At 48.9% G+C, this 21,936-nt stretch overlaps 5 protein-coding genes across 5 annotated transcripts; 1 reads left to right on the top strand and 4 right to left on the bottom strand.

Annotated features, from left to right (window-relative positions):
* Positions 1-41: 41 nt before the first annotated feature.
* BO88DRAFT_377155 (DNA replication protein PSF1) lies at positions 42-1,011 on the bottom strand (the record flags this gene model as incomplete). The annotated part of the gene is made up of 3 exons (XM_025704391.1): positions 831-1,011; positions 217-767; positions 42-135 (listed from the first exon to the last, which is right to left on the bottom strand). The coding sequence occupies exons 1-3, from the start codon at positions 855-857 to the stop codon at positions 42-44; spliced, it is 672 nt and encodes a 223-aa protein (XP_025567981.1). The 5' UTR covers positions 858-1,011.
* A 1,074-nt stretch (positions 1,012-2,085) lies between these two features.
* Positions 2,086-2,987, top strand: BO88DRAFT_448022 (uncharacterized protein; the record flags this gene model as incomplete). The annotated part of the gene is made up of 2 exons (XM_025710413.1): positions 2,086-2,205; positions 2,271-2,987. The coding sequence occupies 2 exons, from the start codon at positions 2,086-2,088 to the stop codon at positions 2,985-2,987; spliced, it is 837 nt and encodes a 278-aa protein (XP_025567980.1).
* Positions 2,988-4,305: 1,318 nt separating this feature from the next.
* On the bottom strand, positions 4,306-6,453 carry BO88DRAFT_377152 (HMG box protein). Its single transcript, XM_025704390.1, has 3 exons — positions 6,167-6,453; positions 6,041-6,112; positions 4,306-5,974 (listed from the first exon to the last, which is right to left on the bottom strand). Exons 1-3 carry the CDS (start codon positions 6,371-6,373, stop codon positions 4,748-4,750), a joined length of 1,506 nt encoding a protein of 501 aa, XP_025567979.1. The 5' UTR covers positions 6,374-6,453; the 3' UTR covers positions 4,306-4,747.
* Positions 6,454-11,009: 4,556 nt separating this feature from the next.
* On the bottom strand, positions 11,010-11,786 carry BO88DRAFT_483288 (uncharacterized protein; the record flags this gene model as incomplete). Its single annotated transcript, XM_025712211.1, has 2 exons — positions 11,281-11,786; positions 11,010-11,130 (listed from the first exon to the last, which is right to left on the bottom strand). Exons 1-2 carry the CDS (start codon positions 11,565-11,567, stop codon positions 11,010-11,012), a joined length of 408 nt encoding a protein of 135 aa, XP_025567978.1. The 5' UTR covers positions 11,568-11,786.
* A 6,690-nt stretch (positions 11,787-18,476) lies between these two features.
* Positions 18,477-21,286, bottom strand: BO88DRAFT_420656 (putative PHD finger domain protein; the record flags this gene model as incomplete). Its single annotated transcript, XM_025708458.1, has 5 exons — positions 18,477-19,691; positions 19,744-20,586; positions 20,644-20,863; positions 20,926-21,023; positions 21,116-21,286. 5 exons carry the CDS (start codon positions 21,284-21,286, stop codon positions 18,477-18,479), a joined length of 2,547 nt encoding a protein of 848 aa, XP_025567977.1.
* Positions 21,287-21,936: the final 650 nt, after the last annotated feature.

Below are 21,936 nucleotides of genomic sequence, written 5' to 3'. Positions count from 1 at the left end.
ATAAGACATAAATTGCATAATCTGAAACTCATCATCCCCCATCAACTCAGACGCTCCAAAAACCCCTGCGCGATTAACCGTTCCACATCCCCTTGCCGCACGTAGAGTTGGCTGTTTTTCGTCAAATTGATCACCCTATATGCAATGTCAGCATTCCGACCCGCCGATCAACAATACGCGCGAGGGGAAAAAAGTAGAATCAAATGCCTCACATACCCATACTCGGTCTGAATCTCCCCCGCATCCTTCAAGACCCTCACGTCTATGAAGAGATCCTTCGGGGGCTCCAGGCTTCCCGTAAGGTCAATATCCGTCCATTGTCCCTTATACGCCGCCAGGAGATCGCTATATTGCCGGAAGTATTCTTCTTCTTCCGGACTCAACGAACTGTGGTTCCCACTCGCAGTGCCCATCGCTGCATAACCCCCGCTCCCCTGGCCTGATGCACCTGCAGCCCCTTCGTCTGCAGTCGGTAGCTGCTGTTCGAGCAAATCGACGCCATTCCAACATAGCTCCTCGAGCTTCTCGGCGCGGACGCGGTGGTAGGCAAGAAGACATCGTTTGTTGCGGCGCATGCAGAGATGATCCACTAGAAGGGCACAGGCGACGGCTGGTTCTTGTGACGGGTTGAAACTGCCTTCGAATGGACCGAGGAGGTGTGCGACATCACGGTCGAGGTCGCGTACTTCGCGGGCTACGGAACGGACCAGTTCGGTTTGGTAGGGAGGGAGATGGGTGAGAGCTTGAGTGCGCTTGGCATGTTGCACCTATTTGTGGGCTCCGTTAGGACGAGTTATTCATTGAGCATGGTCTGGAAGAGGAGCACATACAAGCTTGTTTCCGTGTTCGCCGTACATGGCGAATGGATATGACTTCAGAGGAATGTTCCGGCTTTCGGGGGATGTACATGCGCCGTTGGCAGTATATAAGAGTTGTAGTGGGAATTATGTAGACCCGACAAAGAATGAACGCACACTATAAGCGTATAGGGTCGAAAAGTTGCTATTCAATGTATCCTTAAGGTCAGAGGTCAATCTGCCAGGAAAGCGTCGCGCGGATCGCTAGGCCGCGCCCGATCGAAGATCTACACGTGACGGACGGCTCGCGTTCCTGCCAAGCCGCCTTTCGACGTGAGATATAGAACCCAAAGTCGACATCAGCGAAGATGTTTGACAATGTTTCTGTCAACTTGTCTTCAGCTAGGCAGAACCAGGAATTTCCAGGAGCATGCCTGGAAGGTACCGAAAAAGAGGATGCTTTCTTGAACCCTGTGCTATGAAATGACCCAAGCATACCATGTATGTCCCGAACACCCAGCTGATGCCATGGACTGTGAGCCAATGGTAATTCCCTTGGTAGCATCGGTCCCTTAGCCATCTGCCAAGATATTTGTTTATGGAAGAAGCCGAGGCGCGAACTTATCAAATGAAATATACTCGTTATATCTTCGATCCCCTCCCTACCCCAAAACAAATAACTAAGGCGCATCCAATGCAAATTAATGTCCATCGCACTGATCCAGCCCACAGTTGAGTAGTGCTGATGGAAGCATTGTATTCTTCAAATCACTCAATGACTTCTTGAGATATGAGTAGACAGGAGTGATGATGATGACTTTACGAACTTGGGCCAACAGAACGAGAAAGCCCTCCACTTTTGAGAAGAGTTTCCGAGTCTTATTCTCTGATAAGCTATCAGAAAGCCATTCCCTGCTAAGTCCTCTGGAGCTAGTATAACGACCCGGAAGATGCACATAGAAAAGAAGATTATGTCCGAGAAAGGTTCGCTCGAGTACCCAATAATAATGCCACCGTAGGCATTTGCAGTATCAATGGCTTTGTCTGTCGCACAATGTGCCTAATACTCCATGAAAGGAGAGAAGCAGTAGCACGAATCAAAGCCCAAGGGCCCTCAAATGGATCTCAATGATAGTCTTATCCCGGAAACAACCTCCATTGTGTCCTGGACAGATTTCAATGTAGTGAATCATAAAAACCTCGACTTTCCCTAAGAGATATCAGCAGCAGAGGAGCCCCTTTCATACCCCAGAAAATGTAACAACGGGCACTCAGCCTAACCACAAGAATGCGCTGTTACGGCCGAGAACTATGCGCCATCATCGCGCGTCTTCTGGATCATGCAAAGATCCCTAATGTGCTCTGGAACGAGTACATGCTTTCTGCCTATGGTGCCTTTACGCAAGAGGTAAGATATCCATTCCCTATCAGTGTGAACCACCGCCACCACTACCACCAACTAACAAGCTCCAGCCCCACGACATATCCTTCATCATCCCAAACCGACTGCTCGACGCTGCATATCAAACCCTCCAAGCAGCAGGATTCACAACCTGTTCCGAGAACCACATCGAAGCTTGCTCGCGCTTCCAATGTCCCGAAGACGGCATGACACCAGCAAGACACTTCCATATCGCCAGCTACTGGATTGTTCCCGCGCATACATACTACCTAAAACTATACGGGCACGCAGAAACCCTTTTCTCATTTCCGGAACCCACACTGAATGAACCGTCCCGACACGATAAATACTACATGTCAACCAGGGACGAACGCCTCCCTCTGCAGATCGAGCCACTGCACGACGAGAGGTCAATGCTCTACGTCGAGCTCAATGAAAGAGCATATAGAGACCCCTACGAACTGGACAGATACAAAATCAAGATCCCGACCCTCACTATGGCCATTCACGCTCTCATCCTCTTACGCTGTCGAGATGAGGGCTATAATAGCCATTGTGATGATGACTGGTATCGCATGCTATCTTCTATTCGCTGGTATGTTGTCCAGCGGGGTAAAATGCAGATGGACAGGCTGGAAGCGGTCATCCAGCCGATTTGGGATAATTTGGAACAGCAGTATGGGAATCTGTGGATAAGGGCTCTGCGGAAGAAGCTTAACAGGGAGAGAGTCCTGCCGCTTCCTTTTGTTGATCGGGAGTGTAGGTGCTTTCGCGATTTGGATGAGTGAGATTTGGGTAGACGCTGAACGAAATAGGCGATTTGTTTTGCAGCTGCTTTACCAGCCAGGGATAGTTCACTTACTCCGCTCCGCTACTTTACGATACTGGTGTCGATATGAATGGTAGTCTATTTGCTAGGATAAAATCAGCCTGATACCAGTTTCCAAGCTTCAGGCATCACTAGGAATCCACCGACCAATAAGGGTCCAAACTCCTCTCACCTGACTCCTCTCAGAAAGATAACAACCAGCTCCGACTAACAAAGACGCACCTTCACGGAGAGCCACCACTCTCATGTCAGGGCATCTATACGTTCTTGTGAACCACAGAGATAAGGTATACTCAATATCCGAGCAACCAGTATACATTCCAAAATCCAGTGCCGAGACCTCAAGCCTCTCACTCCAACGTACATCTGCGTTTACTACATGAATCTCAGCATACATATAAATACTTAGAATCCCTCTCATATCTTGGGAGCATCTCCAAGAGCTACTAACAAGCATCCCCCAGGCCGACGAAGCGAAGCCACTTCCACATCCTCAGACAAACATGTATTCACTCCTGGAACATGTTTCAGAAGAAGGGCTAGCAGACAATAGGATGAGACAATAACAAGGCTCTACCTATGTACTAAATCAAGGCTGTAAGACCATCATGCAGGTTCACCCTAGAAGGTGCTCATCCAACATTGTCACATAGCCACACCCCTTGACCGATTCAACGACTAACAGGAACAAGGTAACTATAACAAGCCGAAAGAAAGCTGGCATTCACATGTCCTCACTATGAGGTACTATTATAGATTGTGGGGTTGAATGACCAAGGTCAAAGAGATACAGATGTAGTAAGTAGCTGGCGGAAGATGAAACAAGGGATATATTGAAAGAAATGGTAAGAATAAGAATAGAAGCGTAAACAAGTGTCTTGGAACAACAATTGCTTAGTGAGTAAGTGAGTGAGTGAGTGAGTGTGGAGTGTAAAATCAGGCATGTCTTTAATAACACACTCATTGTAGAGGAAAGGTGTTAATAGAATGGTGTGTTTAGAATTGGTATATTCACTGAGACAGTAACTGAAAGAAAGAAGAATAAGAAGATTCCTTTCAATAGAGACTATTCAAGGGACAATGTAAATGCTATTCATAGACTAATAACACACCGTGATTTCTCAGATATGTCCAGTTCTTAGAAGAATTATCAGAAGGTCAGATGCATGCCGTAGAGCCCTGATAGAGTCCAGCATACTGAGGAAAGCCTTGAAGATTCCAACACACGATAGGGAGAAAGGAAATGAAACAGAAATTCGATTGAATGTAGTGGTATCCTCCTGTTATCATGCAATGCCCAATTGATCTAATGCATCAAATCCCGTAACTACCATGAGATATGCACATGAGTGCCAACAAAACTGCCTCCCACAAAGCACATTTCCATTTCCACATCAATATCCGTGTCCTAAAGCATGCCCCATGACCAAAAAGAAAGAACCGAAAGTTAGAACCCAGATAAGTAGCGAACGTGCACGAACTTTAGACCGATAGCCCCAACAACAGAGCGCCGGGCCACATTCAACGAAAATACCCACGCCTTCAACATAACTCCGCTCCGAGGCGTAAGAAACAAAAAAGTAAACATCCATCCCACGTCAAAAAAGAAGATGAAAATAATAAGAAAAGAAAGAGAATTAGATAGACTTGTATGTGATAGCAGACAAACTGGTGGAGGGTATTTTGAACGTTCCATAATTACTGTGTTCTAGATGAGGATTAGTATGTCGTGCCCTGCTGGTTGATCCAGGTGTCAAAATCGCCACTGGTACCATCGAGAGCAGGGTCAGTTTCTAGGGTGTGTATTCCCTGTGAGTAGGTCGTCGCGGGATAAGGGATTGAGTAAGGTGCCAAGGAAGACGAGGGAGAGGCGTAGCAGTTGACATTGGAAGAGTCTTGCCACATATTGTGAGAGCTGCCAAAGAGCTGGTTGGGGCTCTGTAGCTCGGTCTGCAGGGTCAGGAGCTGGGGATCCAGTTGTCCATCACCGGGCAACGAGGTGGACGGTTGAAGAAGGTCATGATGTGTGGCACCAGGTAGAGCAGCCAGTGGAGTGGACGAGGACGTAGCATATTGAATCCCATGCAAGCCAGTCTTCTTGAATCGGACATCCTCTACGTGAGGGATAAGACCTGCATGAATCGTCTGGTGGAGGTAGTGAGACGGCTCAGAGGAGGGAATCATGCCAGGGTGCGACCGCCCATGGTTGGCTACATGCCAGGCAGATGAAGATAGGTAGGTATCCCCAGGTAGATGTAAACCATGGTCAGCAAAGTCAAATGGAGTCGAGTCGCGACTTTCCCAGCCACTACTGTCAATCTCCGAAGAGCTCGCGGCACGGTTTTGAAGAAAAGCTGAAGTGGATCCAGGGGTGCTGACCAAGGGACGCTCATCTTCGCTCCCAGCTCGTTTCTTCTTATCTTTTGACGGCGAGAACTTGTAACCAGGATGCGCCTTGAGGTGGTTACTCTTCTCGATATTGGCCAGAAGCTCGTACTTCTGACGGATTTCTGGGGATTCGAGCCTCCAGCTGTCACCCGCTGCTTCAGAAACCACCTGATGATTGTTCTGCGCAAACCATTGCTTTGTCCGGTCCGCATATGCCGATCGATAAAGCATGAAAGAGTTCATGGGCCTGGCAATCTTTCCGTTCCTCTTGGCTACCTCTTGGTGACGAACCTCTATTGACCGATTCACCCAGCGTTCCATGTCTCGAATAGGGATGTTTGTCAAATGCTTGGTCACTTCACTCAGAGGGCCTTCGAGCTCGACTCTTGTGTCCTTCCTATTTCTATTCCTGCGACGCACTCTAGGCGACCTGGCCACCCTTGCCCTCGTCACCTGTCTCTGGGACGGCGGCGAGCTCCATCGCGGTACTGATTCTGAAACTAGGCCCTCATCTGCAGCAGGAGGAGGCGTATTAACCTGAAGGCTATTTGTTGCCATCTAAGACCTAATCAGTACTACAGCTCACCTCAAACACCTGGAAAGTCCAGTATTGGCAAGACTTACCGGGGCCTGCATTGACAGTGATCGAGGATAGTCCCCGGAAGAGACGTACTGCGATGAAGGAGGAGTGTAGTCCTGAAACACGATTAGCCTTCAGCATATGAAATTGAGCAAGTTGCATCTGCTTACCAGAGAGTGTGTTCTGTGTTCGTACGAAATATCACCAGACGCACGATTTTCATGTAACATAGAACCATAAGGGTCGTGATGTCCATAAGCTTGCTGGAGCGTGCCACAGGAGGTTCGATGAACTTCTGGTGCAGGGTCTCCATCAGTAGAATGAGGTGGGGAAGGCGGTTGACCGCGAATAATTCTCGCCGTAGCGACAGTTGCCATGGTGCGAGAAAGAGCAAGATGGAGTGAATACAGTAGAAGATGATAAGGAGAGATCAAGAGGTTGTGAATCAGAGAGAAAGCTGGAACTGGAGTTTCAAAGGTAGGGGCAGCGAGACCTCCAATTTCTGGGCGTAGGAATGAATAGGCAGAAGTATGCGACGGCTGGGCTGAGCCAGAAAAGTTGCGGGGATCAGTGAGTGGATATCGTGCACGCCTAGGCGAGCCAATAACCCGGAATAGTGGTGATAGTAGTTAAGGAATCGCCCACAGCAGGGAAGCTATGCATTTGAAGGCTTTCCAGAGGGTTGCGATTCAACGAGAGCTTACAACAACCGGGGAAGTATGTGCGGAAGAAATTGAGGGGAAAAGAAAAGGACAGGATAAACGTCGGGGGAGCTAGTAATTCGAAACGAAAGGACAGGGGAGAAGTGACGGTAGAGATTGTTGCCAAAATGGGCGACAATAAGGCACTCAACAGAATAAGAAGAGCGAAAGAATAGAAACAGGGAGGTGGAAGAAAGGACGGTGAAGTGAAGCCTGAGAGGAACAAACAAGTAAAGGCCCACAATAACTACGACAACAAGCAGAAGAGAGAGAAGAGGGGAGGTGGAGCCCAGAAGGAAGCGGTAAGATGATGGAGATGGGGAGGAAGTGTAGCGCGATTTGCTCTGGTCCGAGCAAGAGCCAGAGAGCAATGCGAGTAAGCACAATTGAGAGAAGCTTGATGATGAACACCTGTTGTTGTTCACGAGGTGTGAAAGGGAGAAAGGAATAGGGACAAGGGAAAAACAGTGGTGGAATTCGGGCGGATATCAAGCAGTTTAAGGCGGGATGGATACTGCAGCACGAAGTTCTAGATGGGGATGACAACCATGGAATCCCCAGCGGCTGAAACCCTTGACAGGCTGCCTCTGCTGGCCGGCGGTGGTGAATTCCCTCGATGTTGGCACGGGGTTGCTGGATGGCGTTGTCTTTGTTCCGCTGTCTTGGGACCGGAGCCAGACATGGATGCATTCCCTTTGGTATCCCATCCGCTCGATTGATGTGATTTGATTTCCATTTTATTTTAGTATCTCTTCGCTTGTCTGCTACACTTCTGCTCCTGGGGCACCCATACGTTTATTTTCGGATCCTCCCACTCTTTCTTCCTTTCCCCTGTTCATTCTTCTACGGCGTTTGCTTCTAGATTTCTCTTTGTGCCAAAACTAGGTTCCTCTACTAGTCTTCCAGAAGAAAACAGGAGGGGAAGAAAAAGAGGGGATGGGGAGGAACCAGCGGGTTTGAGGCTGTTCAGAGCCTGACTACTTCAGGGTGGTTACTAAATGCGGACATGCATCTACCCAGGCACGGATTGGGTTTACCTCTCTTATCATGTCACTGAATATTGAGGCGCGGCATTTGCTGAGCCATCCCCTCAGTCACTGGAAGGGATGGCGGAAAATGATAATATAAAAAATAATAAAGAAATAGAAGAGAATAATAGCTTGGGTATGATCGGTATTCACATTACGTAGAGGACATTGGTCCCTAGTGAATCTGGATCGTGGAGCAAACCCATACCTCATAATAAGGGAATTATTATTGAATTCTGAATTTCAGTGAGTGGGGAACCAAATTTAACAGCCAAATTAGATAATAAAAGGAATAAAAATCAAATTAAAATCGAGGCAAAAAAACATGAAATGAGAAAAATCCTTAAAATGGAAAAGTAATAATTATAATAACGAGGAGGGGGAACTGGCAGTCTAACGTTCAGGCATTCGTCCCACTCTTTGCCCTTTAAGTTATTAGTGCGATCTACTATCTATCCGGGGACCGGAACTAAAGCAGGCAGTGACGCTGGTCGGAATTAGCCTCATGCTCTGGATGTGATAGCGTGCACTATGTGTGTGTTCACACCAAGTAAAAAGCCTAGACATTAAGAGGCCCCTCATGAATTGTAGGAGACAGATATGTTCATCATAATCTTCTACAGACCCGGAGGCGCAACTAAAGCGGCCGGAGAGAGAAAAGAAATATTAAGATAGGAAGTGTAGATCGGGGAAGCACAAGGCTAACGGTGAAAGATACGAAGAAATCTGAAAAAGGAAAAAAGAGGCAAACAAGATGCTACCAAGCGATTATTGAGATTACCGGCTCTCATGAAAACAAATTGAGACCGCCGGATACAAGAGGTATCCGAGCTTAACTCCATGTTTTAACCCCCCGGATATCGGGTCTCCTCATCCGAGCAGTCTCGAACTACGACTCTGAAGTGTAGATATCTTGCAGCATCGACATTGACCAACCGGATTTCAATATATTAGAATTCGTCAGTCTTCAGCCATGGAGACAGGTAAGAGTACATCGAGACTAGGCTTGGTTGAACCCGAACGAGTCAGTTCTAGCCAGTAAGAAGCAATTTGTTTCCCGAGAAATCGATATGCACCACTATCATCATCATCAGCGTCACTACCCCGTCTACATACTTCGGCTCCGAAAGAGAGGAACACGTTCCATGGATCGGTATTCTCCAGCTCCTGGGGCGTCCACATACGTGTATCTAGACTCTGCTTTCTCCGCATCCGCACATCGCCGAGCAGAGCTTGCGACTCGCCCCTGAGTCATCCAGGCGATAGACATGAAGCGCACGTATGTATGTATCTGAAAATGGTAGGTAGCTAGCGCAAATCATGAGTATACTATTGCTTGGCCCTTACCCCACAATCAAGCCAGTCGATCGTTCGTGTCTTTTCTTGCTTATCCCGTAGTGAAAGCGGCCAGACTACGTTGAGAGACGGAGAATTCAGAGGCAAGCGCGCATTAGGTGAGAGTTGGGCTACAAGCCTGCCTCTTGGTAAGTCTGAGGTAGCCCACCAGAAGATGCTGCGTGACTCGTGAGAGACATCTGTCATGTGTCGAACCAGTGGATACTGATTTGTATGTTGGTTCGGATGCGAGCAGGTCCATGTTCGTAGTTGGGCCAAGACCAACAACCCAACCAGAAGGGCGCAGGGCACTCCGTATACAATCTGCGAAATTTCCTTTGCCCCTTGGATATGGTGCATAGGCGTGAAGATGAATAGCGAGAATTTGTGATGCCATTTTGTCCTATTTTCTTCTCAGCGATCGCAATCACGTCCTCTAGAAATTAGGTTTGCGCGGGTAGTCGGTTGCCCGACGTCCGTTCAGAGAAGGAAATCAACCCCCCCCCCCTCTTCTTTCTCCCCTCCAAACCAGACTAACTCGAAAGAGCATGCCGCGAGCATCTCGTAGTATTTGAGCCGATGGACCCAAAAAATACGCCACACGATTACTATTGGCTTATCCATTGGTCGGGCTGAAGTAGCCGACGAGCTACGACTGGCTTCAGCAGATCAGTGAGCAGCGCTAGCGTCATGTATTGAAAAGACTAGCCCACTTGGGTAGTTTAAGCTGGCGGGATCGTGCCGGCGAGGCCGCCGGTGGGGGTCCTGCCTAATACTGCGATTTATCTAGATTTGCGGGCGAATTTCCAGCTAGTACTGTCTCCTGTGTAGTAGGTTGACACGGGGCTCGCCGCGGAAGGAGAAATTGGATCTAGTGGGGTCGCGGTGGGGAATGCGATGCTTGAATCAGGCAGAGCTGACTCTGTACCTGCGCTATCTTCTATGCGAACGGAAGGGCATAGACATGATTTTCTGCTGAGCCAAGTAATTCAGATGAGTAAGTTAGTTATGGGTTAACGTTAGTTATAGTAAGTAGGCCGTATCAAAGCTACGTAAATATCGCGTAGTTTCCCTGCATGTCGTTAGCTTGTTAATGCCAATTATGACAGGGGGTCTGCATGCAGTATACTGTACGCTGATGTATGATAAATTGCAACTTAGCTTGGCTGGCTCAAATGGGATTGCGGCGCATGTTTATTTCCGGCGTTCTGCTTACCCCCTTGTTTGGGAATGGGCCATCCTGATGCTTGGGTCCTCTACGGTCACGTGTGTTAGCCCAGCCATCGTTGGAAGGATTCGGGGATTGTCATTCCCGAAGATTGTCATGTCATATATTCCTCTCATGCATACTGCCTTTGCATTATGTATTTCCGTCCTATTCTGCATTATGCCACTGCGGAAACGGCGTTTCAGCTGCAATTTGGAAAGTTGTAGTATACCAACATTGTACACGGATCGTTGACAGCCACTGATTGGCATAGGACGTGCAGCGGAGCCAGTGTAGTGTGCGGCAGCTACAAGTATCAAAACAACAACAGCCACACAAAACTCACCTACTCTGGCGAGTCGGTTGGACTGGATGAGATTGCAAAGAACCCACAGATCGCCTGCCTCCACTGACGGCTGATCCACTTTCCACGATTCTCCTTCCCCAATCGATCCCCCCTTCCTCCCTTCCCACCCTCACTTGCCATAATATCCTCCCGTTCCAGCTGAAGGGATGATCTGACGGCCTCCAAGAGAGCTAGTATGATCTGCGGCTGCCAAAATGGGTTTCAAGGTTCTGATGGACCCGCGAAGGCACACACCGATGGCTTGCGCAGGAACCAGAGTTGCCCGGTGTGAGCATTCTTTGTCCGGACTTCCTCGGTTTTTCCTGACTATTCTCGGGCGCAGGAACGTTGCTGAAGAAGAAACCTTAGTGGAAACCATTTCCTTCGTTCCTTGTTCTAGGGAGGGGTCTGAGCGGCCACTTCCTCCTGGAGGTGGATGATCGTATGGAGTTCGTCATTGGTCCCATGGGTCGCATGGACGGCCACTTCGTGTAGGCCTTCTGACAACCCCCTTCCGCTTCCCCTCGAGCGTAAGTATGGAACGAGTAACATGGGTAACCTTCTGTAACTGCTTGGCACCGCATCTGGAGGAAGGGTTATACAGCTGAGGTGGCTTGCGCCCAGAGGCTGTCCCCAGACATTATCATTGAGATTCCGGAGGACTTACCCAAATTGAATGGTTGGTGTCACTTGGGTAACTTCCTGTTTCCTCTTGCAGATAGGGATTGACACAGGGATCCGATCGGGCTCGCCATGGACCTTCCCAACCATCCACATCATCTGCGAGCGTTCGATGGCCTTCTGGAAGGTCAACAAACCCCCGCCAAGCAGCGCACCTTTCCATGTCCGGTACTCATCCTTCTCCAAGCCACTCGGCGAAGTAAATCTAACGCGTGTCGAAGAACTTGGATGGTCTGCTGACTGGCGAAGTTCCTGATACGCCAAGTGCACCATTGTCTCTATTGAATCTGCCTACATTGATGAGTCGTCGCCTCTTCGAGCCAGTCCATTTGGGACTCGAGCCTATCCAACCAAACAGAGGTAGTAGCTGGGAATAACATCCGTCCTTAAGAATATCTGTTTCAGATAGTCACTACTGTGCCCAACGTGCTTTTTCAGTTTTGGGATTTAACATTGCCTCATATCACAGTGGCATCTGCAGGGGAAAGGGAGGGAAATGAGCCAAGGCCTCGGATATATGAAGAATGACAAGGAGAGTCCCTTAGGTTCTCATGGGGGCTATCCTGGACACGTCGTTTCCACATTGAGGGATTGACGAATATCTCCGAGATGCTCGGAAACTGGCCAGTAGCGCCACGCCTTCTGCAGGGATTAGCGCTGGGCAGCAGCCGTCGAACTTTCTTCCAGTCACGGGATTGATATGACACGGAGTGGAACCAGAGGGGCGCAGGTATGTACATACGTCGGGACTGTATCTCTGGTGCAATTGGATAGGCGTGAAGTGGTGCGCGCCGTAGCCGGTTGACCCCCAGCCCAGCCAAACTGCCTCGTGATCAAGCAAGAGCTGGTGAGCCTTCTAGTCACCGATTTTACCAGACACGCCTTTACCGCTAGATAGCAGGCATGGCAGGCAGTGGTTGCAAAGAAAACGTGGCTCAAGACATGGGGATTGTCGGTCAATCACGACAGCAACCGTTGAATCACCATGCATACAACCTACGTATTTGGCGCTTACTTCGGACAGGCCATGATTTCGGTTGGAAGGCATTCCTATAGGGAGAGAGGATACCAGAGTCGCAACAGGCCGCCCGTCTTAGGTCGCACTAACGGAACGACCTGCCATTACCTACGGAGACGCATGTGCATTCATTGGTTACTCGCTTAGTTCTCCCTGCACGATGTGGCAATTGCAAGTTTTGGCCCCTATAATCGACACGTTAAGGACCCGACAGTATGGGTATTGGGTACGCGAAGTGAGCAGGACTCAGCTAGTCTAGCGCCTGAGCCACCGGCGTTTCTCTTGGTAGTAATTGCTAAGCCTGCATCAGGACAAGTGAGTGTCGAGTTAACGTCACTAGCTTGATCACGGTCTGGTTGGTTACACAGATGGAAAAGGGTTTCCCAAGACCTGACTATTATAGACTCTACATAGCAAAAGGGTGCCCCGATACCCACCTTTTTTGCCCCCTCACTTCTGGGAATGATAGCTCGGTTTCGCACAGTCCAACACTTTGTACGCACTGTGTCTCCTTGGTCGATGGTGGGGAATCTACGGGAAATCTCGTACGACAAAGTAGCTCGGAGCTGTGCATGTGCGCAAAGGTATACTATCGCACAGGGTGTGTGAGGAGTGCAATAAGAATCGGGAATTGATACAGTGCTGACCTGCACCGCGGCTATAAAGCTAACCTTGACATGACACAATGGAAGATGCAAGTATTCAGGCGAAGGAATTAAGGTTGGGATTCGACTGGAGGATACAATACGCACAAGCAAATGCCAACCTCAAGTAAACCAGAGTAGGCAAGAAAGTTGGAAAATCTTCATTTACCATGTCGAATTGTGGACGATCTGCAAAACTTGACGAGGGATATTTTTCAGGTAACACTAACAGCAGACTGCCAAGAGCAAGTTGAATGGATGACCCTCCAGAAATCGCAACAACACTGCCTGCCCATTGCATAGATTTGGGGGAAAGGATTTGGAGAAGAGGGTCATTGCTGGGCGCCCAGTCTAGACCGAGCTCATCCGGACTAGCGTGGTATCGGGGCCGCTTTCAGTGGTACGAAGCAAGTAAGTAAAAAGCAAGTCAAGTCACTAACTTCCTGACGTCGTTCACGGACCCATAGGCACCCCCGCTAATTACGGTAGCTTAGCCTCCGCGCTGCCCCCAGCGGGGAACCACCCGCCGCTGTGCCCCTGGGAGCAGACCGATCTGCCTTCCAACATGCTCGTCATTGGTTGACGGGAAGAAAATCATCGACTAAATTCTCATCGAGTAATTGCTCGATGAGCAGCACGAGCAGTTTTCTGTCATTTAATCACACCATGATGATCCATCATTGGCCTATTCTCTTTGGTAGGTGAATGCTGGTCACGCCACCTCAGGCTTCTCCCGCCAGCCAACCGAGTTCGGTAACACCAAAGTAGCTGGTACGTAAGAACTAAGTCACCCTAGGCTTGTGGAGCAAGTACCTAGTACTTGCTCCATACAGAGAGACCACTTCTATCCACACTCAGGGGGATATTACGACGTAAGCTATGGCCTCCCTATGCGCTTTGGACGAATATGTGTCATTGAGTTTATCAGGAGAAGGGGAATTGAATACTCTTCCTAACCTACTTTGTGGTATCAGCATTCCACCTAGGTTCAACACGAGAAATACTCTCCCACAGAGTTCTCAACCCACTTCCTCCCGCCGGAAGATCCGATAGGCATAGCTTGCCCTTCGCAAGCATCCACTACGGTTCAGTATCAAGGCGTGAGACAGATCTGGGAATCCAATAAGACCCATGCCAGCAAAATACACAAGCAACTGCCTAAGATAGTACTACTCATACTAGTAGTAGGTTCTGATACCAATTAGAAACACAGCTCCAACATCTCCAACGCCTGGCAGCCGTGCATATTAGCCGGTTCAAACTATCTGATCTGAGACATTGTCGGGAATCATCCAATGAGCCTCCCACGCGATGTGCATGAAGCCAGCCTTGTCAGGCAGCCGTCTCAAATTTGTCATGATCACCGTATCGGCGATCTAACAAGTTGACAGGTAGACTAGTTAAGCAGCAGTATGTACTTCGTAGATAGGCGGACTGTCATTTCAGCCTTACAAATTCCCAACGGGAGAAATCCCACACCACGGGATCGTCGTGTCATGCAGTCGGTGAGACATGACACATTATCGCCTCCAATTACCAGATCAGGAACCAACAAATAGAAAGCCACTGGAGTCAATCGAGGAGATAAGGTATGGGGGAGAGAAAGAGGTGAACATGCCCGAGATCAACCTACACATCTGGAATCTCGCATACAACATGTGTTTGCAACATGGGCGCCTGAACCTAACATTGCCCTATTAACCCCTCCTACTAACTTCTTTTCGTTACTCCTTACAGTGATTCAAATTACTAGTACGAATACTATACCGGCACAGTCTGAGTACCCAGGGAGGTACCCTTTCCACCTATTCTAGTCGGACAATCACCGACAAAAGTACAAGGGAGGTACCTCACCCAACGGCCTGCCGCTTACAACACTTCCCGCTTTGTAACAAACTCCCGTCACTTTTATATTCCCTTATTCAGAGTTGCCAACAGTTAGTAGTAGAATCAGTCTAACCATTCCCGGGCACCTGTGTGTAAGTTGTGGACACGCAACAGGGCACCGGCACCGGCACCGGCACCTCCTTCCAGGCTGAACCGAGTATAGTTGCTATCTCCGAACCAGAAGATCAGCCGGAACGGTTCCAGTGGAGTAGCAGGGCGCACCTGCGCAGCCCAGAAATCCTAATTATGGTTTCGCTCACATCCGACAATGCGCCTTGAGTGGATGGCAAAATTCGGGTTCCAGTGCTTGGGCCAGAAGGTGTCAGAATCCTTCCATGCAGGTAGCATACTCAGTATGACTAGCTGTTCTCCATCGATGATCACACACTTTGCGGTCTTATATCTATATGAGCAGTTATGCGATTTTATGTGTGTACAGTTCCATTATTGAGGCAGGGGTACTACCACATCGGTTGATCTATCCGTGTTCGTGTATGTACGGCTAAGGTTGACGGGCAGATTGTCATGACCATGGGTCAATCGGTTCACCGATCTCCTCCTCTACCTTACCGTCATAGGCAATTCTTGTTCATTCCTACCGTTTGCTTGAGATGTGTCTATAAAGATTTGCGCTGCGCGCGGAGATTTTTCGGACTCGGGCGAGATTCGACTGGTCAAGTCAAGTCGATTCGAGTCACACAGTATATCCGTATACTTTCCCTTTTGCTTTTTCTCGAGAAAATGCTGATTTCATTATACCTTGGTGCCTGTCCGCTGCATACCTTTGGATCTGCTACATACCAACAAAAAAACCCAAGATAAGAATGATTCTCTGGAAGCATGCGGCTCTCAGACCACGCAAACATACCAACACAATCCACGGTACCCTCACCCATCATTTTAACCCACTCACACGGAGAAATGGACACGGACAAGGCCACCGTCTAGACCGTGCGAGCGAGTGATCTCCCCCCACTACTATCCGGACACGGGCCCGGATCCGGTCGGAGGACGGAGATATCAAGCTAACAAACTACAAAGTAACTAGGTTGCTTGCTGACTGAGCAAGGTTCGTTCAATCTCCGGGTAGTGGAACCAAGTTATCCATCTAGTAGTCCAAGTGAGTGCGGTCTAGTTGATGTGATCGCATCCAGTCCCGTCCAGTCCAGTACGCAAGCTATCAATCAATCAATCATTTTATGATCGAACGATCTATCCAAAAAGGAGACTACTTAGTGTAGTATAGTTGATCGGCTTATTCCGCCGTGGTCGAGAACATTTTCATTTCTTTTCGGTGGTGATTTTCGCCAACTCCCTCACTAGTCTAGCGAACGTTTTCAGGAGACTACTGATAGATTAGGGAGGGTACCTACTTAAGTGAACTACTGCATGGGTAGGGGATGTTGGGAAAGGACTCCCTAAACAATACTAGTTTATCTACCTGGGTTTTTTGTAGTGGACTGGGATCCTGGTTAGCAAGTGAGAACTAAGTCATTAGTTTTTGAACTACGTGCTAGATAGTTAAACTAGCTAGGGTTAAAGGCAAGCAAGGGTAACTGAGCCGACAAAGTACCATTGTGTGGTAAATCCCTCCCCAACAATATCGTTGTATGGATGATGTGTCTTACTTGACTCGAATGCTGTATGTTTGACATGTTCGATAAGTAGATCTTGGATGTGTATAGATGCATGCATATACCAAATTTATAGGAAATCACACACATATACTCCCCCATTCTTAGGAATGGACAATCAATCAACATCCCATTGCTTACTACTTACTACCACCCAAAACCACCACCCCGTTCATACCCGATCACCCAGCCAGCCAGCCATCCCACTACCACTTACTCCACAATATATACTTACCCCTACTAAGTAGAGTATCCATCGGAATTTAACACCCACCCCAATCATATTAACCGACTCCAAAACCCGAGTCGAGTCGAGTCGAGTCAATCCTCATTTTGATCATCAATTCATCCATCTGCCGCAGCAACTCCATCCCGAGTCCTACTAACTAGTACTAACTACTTACAAACTGCCATGATATAAACCGTTCAGTTCGCTGATACTAGCCTCATAGCATAGCCTAGTACTACTTGATATAAATAACTTAAACGAAATTAAACAAATCAAAACCACGCGGCCCTTTCCCTTGCCCTTTCCCCTTGCCCTTACCCCCAATGTGACCCTGCGTGCTTTAATTTATTAGTATTTACCCACACCACTACTACTAATACTACTACTTACTCAAAATCTCACATGCAGTGCAACCAATACTACGCCACGATGTTACCATATACATTAACCTTGTTTCAAGTTGTCCGTCTCGGGAGTAATTCCAACCCAATTAACCCAATATATTGAGTTTAATATGGGGAATGGGACATAAGATAGAATAGGTTTTTTGACAGGTGATAGCTCTGAAAATTGACATGTGCTGTAGTAACTAGTACCTACTAAGTAGGTTCTATGCATGCACGCACGCACGCACGCACGCACGGGTGAGAGCGGGACGGAATCTGAGACATTACCGGTGCTTGGTGCTTACTGCTTACATACTATATACTACGGAGTAAATACATTGGGGCCTAACTACTAGTAGTCTGTTAGTTAAATTAATGGCGTGATGATCCACTTCGGGTCAACGGAGTAGTTAGTTAGGTAGTAACTATGTACTAGATTTGCTTAGACGTGAGGCTGTGGGATGCATGCATGGCGTTTGCTTGGTTTTGGAGACTTGTTTGTTGTGCGGGTGCGGCGTATTGCTTGTGCTTTTTCTTATGTATGGGTTTTTGTTTGCTGTAGGAGTATGTATTTTGGAGTCTGATTGCTGATGTGCGTGCCTTGGTGTTGGTGTTGAGAGGACTGCTGATAGCTGTGAGTAATGAAGTGTGTGGTTTATTCATCTTTCTAGGAATGTACATCTCATATCAGTTGCCGAGTAGTGTTAAAGTAGTAGTAGGTGCATGTCATGCTGGGATAGGTAGCGACAGCATATAACGCAGGTAATCATCTACAGCGAGTATCGAGCATCAATGTAATTGCCGCGCTTTTATTACATCTAGCCAATGTCTACTTCACATCCATAGCCAACCCCATCCCTCTATAGCTCAGTATCCTGCAACGCCACCCTTCCAATATATCAAGTTTGTAGTAAGACATGAGAGAAGCATAGACCAACCATATCAACCATGCAAAATAGGTAGCAAAGAACAAAGCAAAATCCTCAGTGCGGAATGCTAGACCGGCACACTCTCCACATAGTGCGCACTTCGAATAGCAATGTATGGGTGAGCGAAGTTTAAAGAGGGAGCAACGGAAAACCCAGGATCACCAGCTGGTTTCCCGGTATTGACCGCCGCGAGGAGAAAAACGGTAAGAAAGGAAAAAAGGTACATAAGACCTGCGCGCATGCCTTGGCGCCTCTAAAAGAATTGGCCGCTTAAGCTTCACTGCGCTGCAAGATCAAGCTGCCGAACCATACTCAGTTTCTAGGATGACCAATAACCGAGTAAAGGACATGCAGACGAGTGAATGTACGATGTCAATGACGAACAACGAGAGGGGTATAATATTTGTTGTCCAGCTGCCCTGCTAGTGTGCATAAGCAGAATGTGCCAGGAAACTTCACTTTTGTCCGGGCTGAGGAGATGGAGCAGGCTGTTGAGCAACTGCAGGAGGCCCTAATGGTGGTATACGATTGAGTGATGGCGACGACATCACTGAATGCGGGCCATTGTTCCCGTGCAACTGGGCCTGCAGCATGGCGTTTTCCCGTTGCCTGCGCTCCTCTTGCTCCGGTGTCATACATTTGACGGGCGGCGGAATGGGTGCATCGGGCGAGCTACGACCCATCAATTTAGGACTCGGCTCGAGTTTCTGGATCGCAGGAAGGACTGGAGCTCCAGTGACACTGCCAGATGTCATAGGGCGGGGTGATTGCTTGGTCGGACTGATTCCCGAAAGAGGCACGCCGTGGGAACTCTGGGGAGGAGAGGAGCGACTTGCAGTCGGGGTGGCCATGAATGATGGACGCCCGTTATGCAAGGAAGAGAAGGAAGAATGATTGCCCGTGTTTGGACGAGGGGTTTGGTGTTGACCGTATGGCGTCCATGGGGCTGAGTGATCTGTCGGAGCTACAGGCGGAAACCCCGCAAGAGGACCGACATCCCGGTTTCCCTGGGTTGGGGACATAGACGGCCGGTTTTGAATGGGCGAAGGCAGAGTGGGACTCTGTGTAGAGTGAGAGGACGACGGTCGCCGCGCCGGAAACGACCCACCGTTGAAGGACTCGCGAGAATGAGGCGGTAAATGCATAGCTTGATGGATGGATGGCAATTTCGGAACCTGTTCCTTAGATGACGGAGTAAATCCATTCAGGCCCTTTGATGGAGAGAAAGGGGCTCGAGGAGGGCTGAATGATGTGGTGTGGGCGGACTGAGGCCGGCGCTCGGGGGACAAAGGAGGGAAGGAGACGGCTTGAGGGAGGTTTTGTGAGGGTACGGAAGGCATGGAAGAAGGTTGCTTTTGAGGAGACCCTGCAAGAGGCAACTGGAAGGTATGCTGAGCGTTTTTGATGGACGATATGGGACTTTGTTCCGGATCTGGGACCTTGATCTTGGTATCTCCTTCTGGCGCAGTCGAGGATGGCGAGGTCGACGACCCGACGCGGAATTTCAACGGTGGAAGTTTGGGCAACTTCGCTTCCTCTTCGCGTCGTTTACAGTCCTTGCAAACGAAGTGGAAATCCTCTCGTTCAGCTTCGCTTTTCGAGATACCGAGACACTTGCTGTGCTGCCACACGTTACAGGACTCGCATGCAACACTGTGAGAGCCATCATCCTATTGAGGGTCAGTACACTTGCCATAATAACCGGGAATAATCATGACCTACCAGATTCTGACCATGAACACCACAGCCCGAGCAGTCGAATATCCATTGATCTTCCTGTGAGAGGTCCTCCAGATTCTTGCGGTACTTTTCCATTTCCGCTTGAAGATGTCTCTCGGAAGCTCTGCTCTCGCCCCGTGCAACTTTCTCCTGCTCTTCTTTGATGCGTTGGAGCTCACTTTCATGTAGTATCCGCTTCCTCTCCCGATCTTTAGTACGCTGTTCCCGGGTCATGATGCGCGAGCGTCTTTCCGCCTCCAGCTTCTTCACTCTTTCTTCCTCTTTGCGGGCTGCGGCTAGTTCCGTCTCTCGTTTACGTGCTGCTTCAGCAGCCTCACGCTCCTGTCGCTCTTTCTCAGCCTTTCCGGCGATCCGGCTGGATCTTTTAGCGCCAGCGAGCAACTGCATGTTGAAAAGCTCCTTCTCGCGTTTCTGTTTCTGCCTCTCCTGGGCCTCCTCTTCCTTCTCAATGATGGGCATGACCTGTTCATCGATCCTATCCCTCAGTATTTTCTCATTGGGATCCCTTGTCTTCCTTATGGACTCAAGGAACTGCTTGTAATCGTCTAGTGTAACGGCAATGCATTCCCACGTCATCGCTTGCAGAGGATCCTCTGAGGCGTCGCCGTTCACAGCATTATCTTCTTCATCGGACTCTTCAATAGGATCGGCGCCTGTAACACGTCTTCGTTTAGAGGCTCTCATGGCGCGGGCGCTCTTTCTCCTCGACTTTGACTTGGCCGGTTTTGGCGGTGGAATAGGGGGGTCGGTGCGGCGATAGAGCCTGTTATCATCGAGAATATAGTAGTAACGGCCTTCACGATCGTAGCCTACTTCTTCGATACGCTAGCAAAGGTCAGTAAGAATGCTAGCAATCCAGGGGTAGTGTCACGCAAAACCCACCCACTCCGTCTGATCCAATTCCCTCTGCTCCGGCATCTTTTCGCGGATGCGATCGGGATTCCAAAAGGTCCAAATCGACAGCTGGTGCAAGACGCGCAACTTCAAGAACACATCGAAGTCCAGGAACCTATTCGGAACCTCCTCATACCCGAAAGGGTTAGGAATGTGCGGTGCTTTCGCATTGTACTGACGTCGCGTATACTCATCGAAGTTATCGAATCTATCAGCGAAAGCATCCTATTAGCATAGCCACACTTATGGCGAAACCAAAGGTACACGTACGTGAGGCCCCGATGCGACGACACCCATTTCAAAAGACAGAGTCCAATCTCTAAGAGTTTCTCGGAAGGGGTAGGCTTTAGACACTCAGTTTCTAGGTCCTACAAGCAGAACATCAGAGTAGAATATTAGCATTGACCTAACGCGCCCAAAGGTAAAGGAATACTAAAGTTGTTGGATTTGCACTACTCACCTCAATCCCGAAATCCTCGTCAATCTTCATGACTTTACCGAATATGGCAATGTATTGCATGAGGCTTGCAAACTCCCAGCAGTTCCGAAGCTGCTGGAGTAAACCCGGCTCCTCAGGTGGCTGCTCTGGGGCAGCGTCCACCTCGGAGCGGGTGCGCTTTCGCGATACCATGAAGGCGGATATAGACCATTAAAGGCGCCGCGGCGCAGGACAAGATTCGACCACTGCGGCGGATCTGCGGCGGGGGCGGGAGTTCTGAGAAGGGGTAATTATCGCAACGTATTTGCAACAGAAGAATGAACACAGATGTCTTTACCAAATGGCGGAATGAGTGGGTATCGACGTGATCGACAGCGGCGTGAAGACAGGAAATCGTTCGCCAGGGCGGGCGTGTCGGGCTGGGCAGAAGAGATGAGCTCACAGAATCGCCGGGCGGCGCGTCGAGACCCCAGTCAGGTGACTTCCATCCGCCGATTGGGTCGATCCCGTGCCGATAAGCCTTGCGCTGTCGATGCGATCCGACTGCTCACATTTACCATAGCCTCGTGGATACTACTATTCTTATGTTAGAATGAAGATATAAGCTCATATTAATAGATACTAGAATGGAAGGTTTTATCGTAATAATAGTTCGCCTCCGCATGAAACCAGGTCAGGAGAAAATGAAACTTAAGCAACACGCAGAATCAGCACCACCCAACGAAACATAAAACTAGATCTTGGTATCTCGCTCAAAGAGGGTCTATCTCACTCAGATGGAGGATGGGGAATGGGGAACATAGAGGATAAGCAAAATGCACACAGACAAATAGCGCCAGCCG

This window comes from Aspergillus vadensis (assembly GCF_003184925.1).
Source record: "Aspergillus vadensis CBS 113365 unplaced genomic scaffold BO88scaffold_1, whole genome shotgun sequence".
Classification (NCBI taxonomy): domain Eukaryota; kingdom Fungi; phylum Ascomycota; class Eurotiomycetes; order Eurotiales; family Aspergillaceae; genus Aspergillus; species Aspergillus vadensis.
The sequence above is the reverse complement of the archived record's forward strand: the minus strand, read 5'-3'. Positions and strand labels throughout refer to the sequence as shown.

Excerpts from the sequence above, each read along its gene's own strand:
- BO88DRAFT_377152 (XM_025704390.1), bottom strand. The coding sequence starts at position 6,373 with ATGGCAACTGTCGCTACGGCGAGAATTATTCGCGGTCAACCGCCTTCC. Across the intron at positions 6,113-6,166 it reads AACACAGAACACACTCTCTG|GACTACACTCCTCCTTCATC; the intron begins GTAAGCAGATGC and ends ATCGTGTTTCAG. Across the intron at positions 5,975-6,040 it reads CACTGTCAATGCAGGCCCCG|ATGGCAACAAATAGCCTTCA; the intron begins GTAAGTCTTGCC and ends ATTAGGTCTTAG.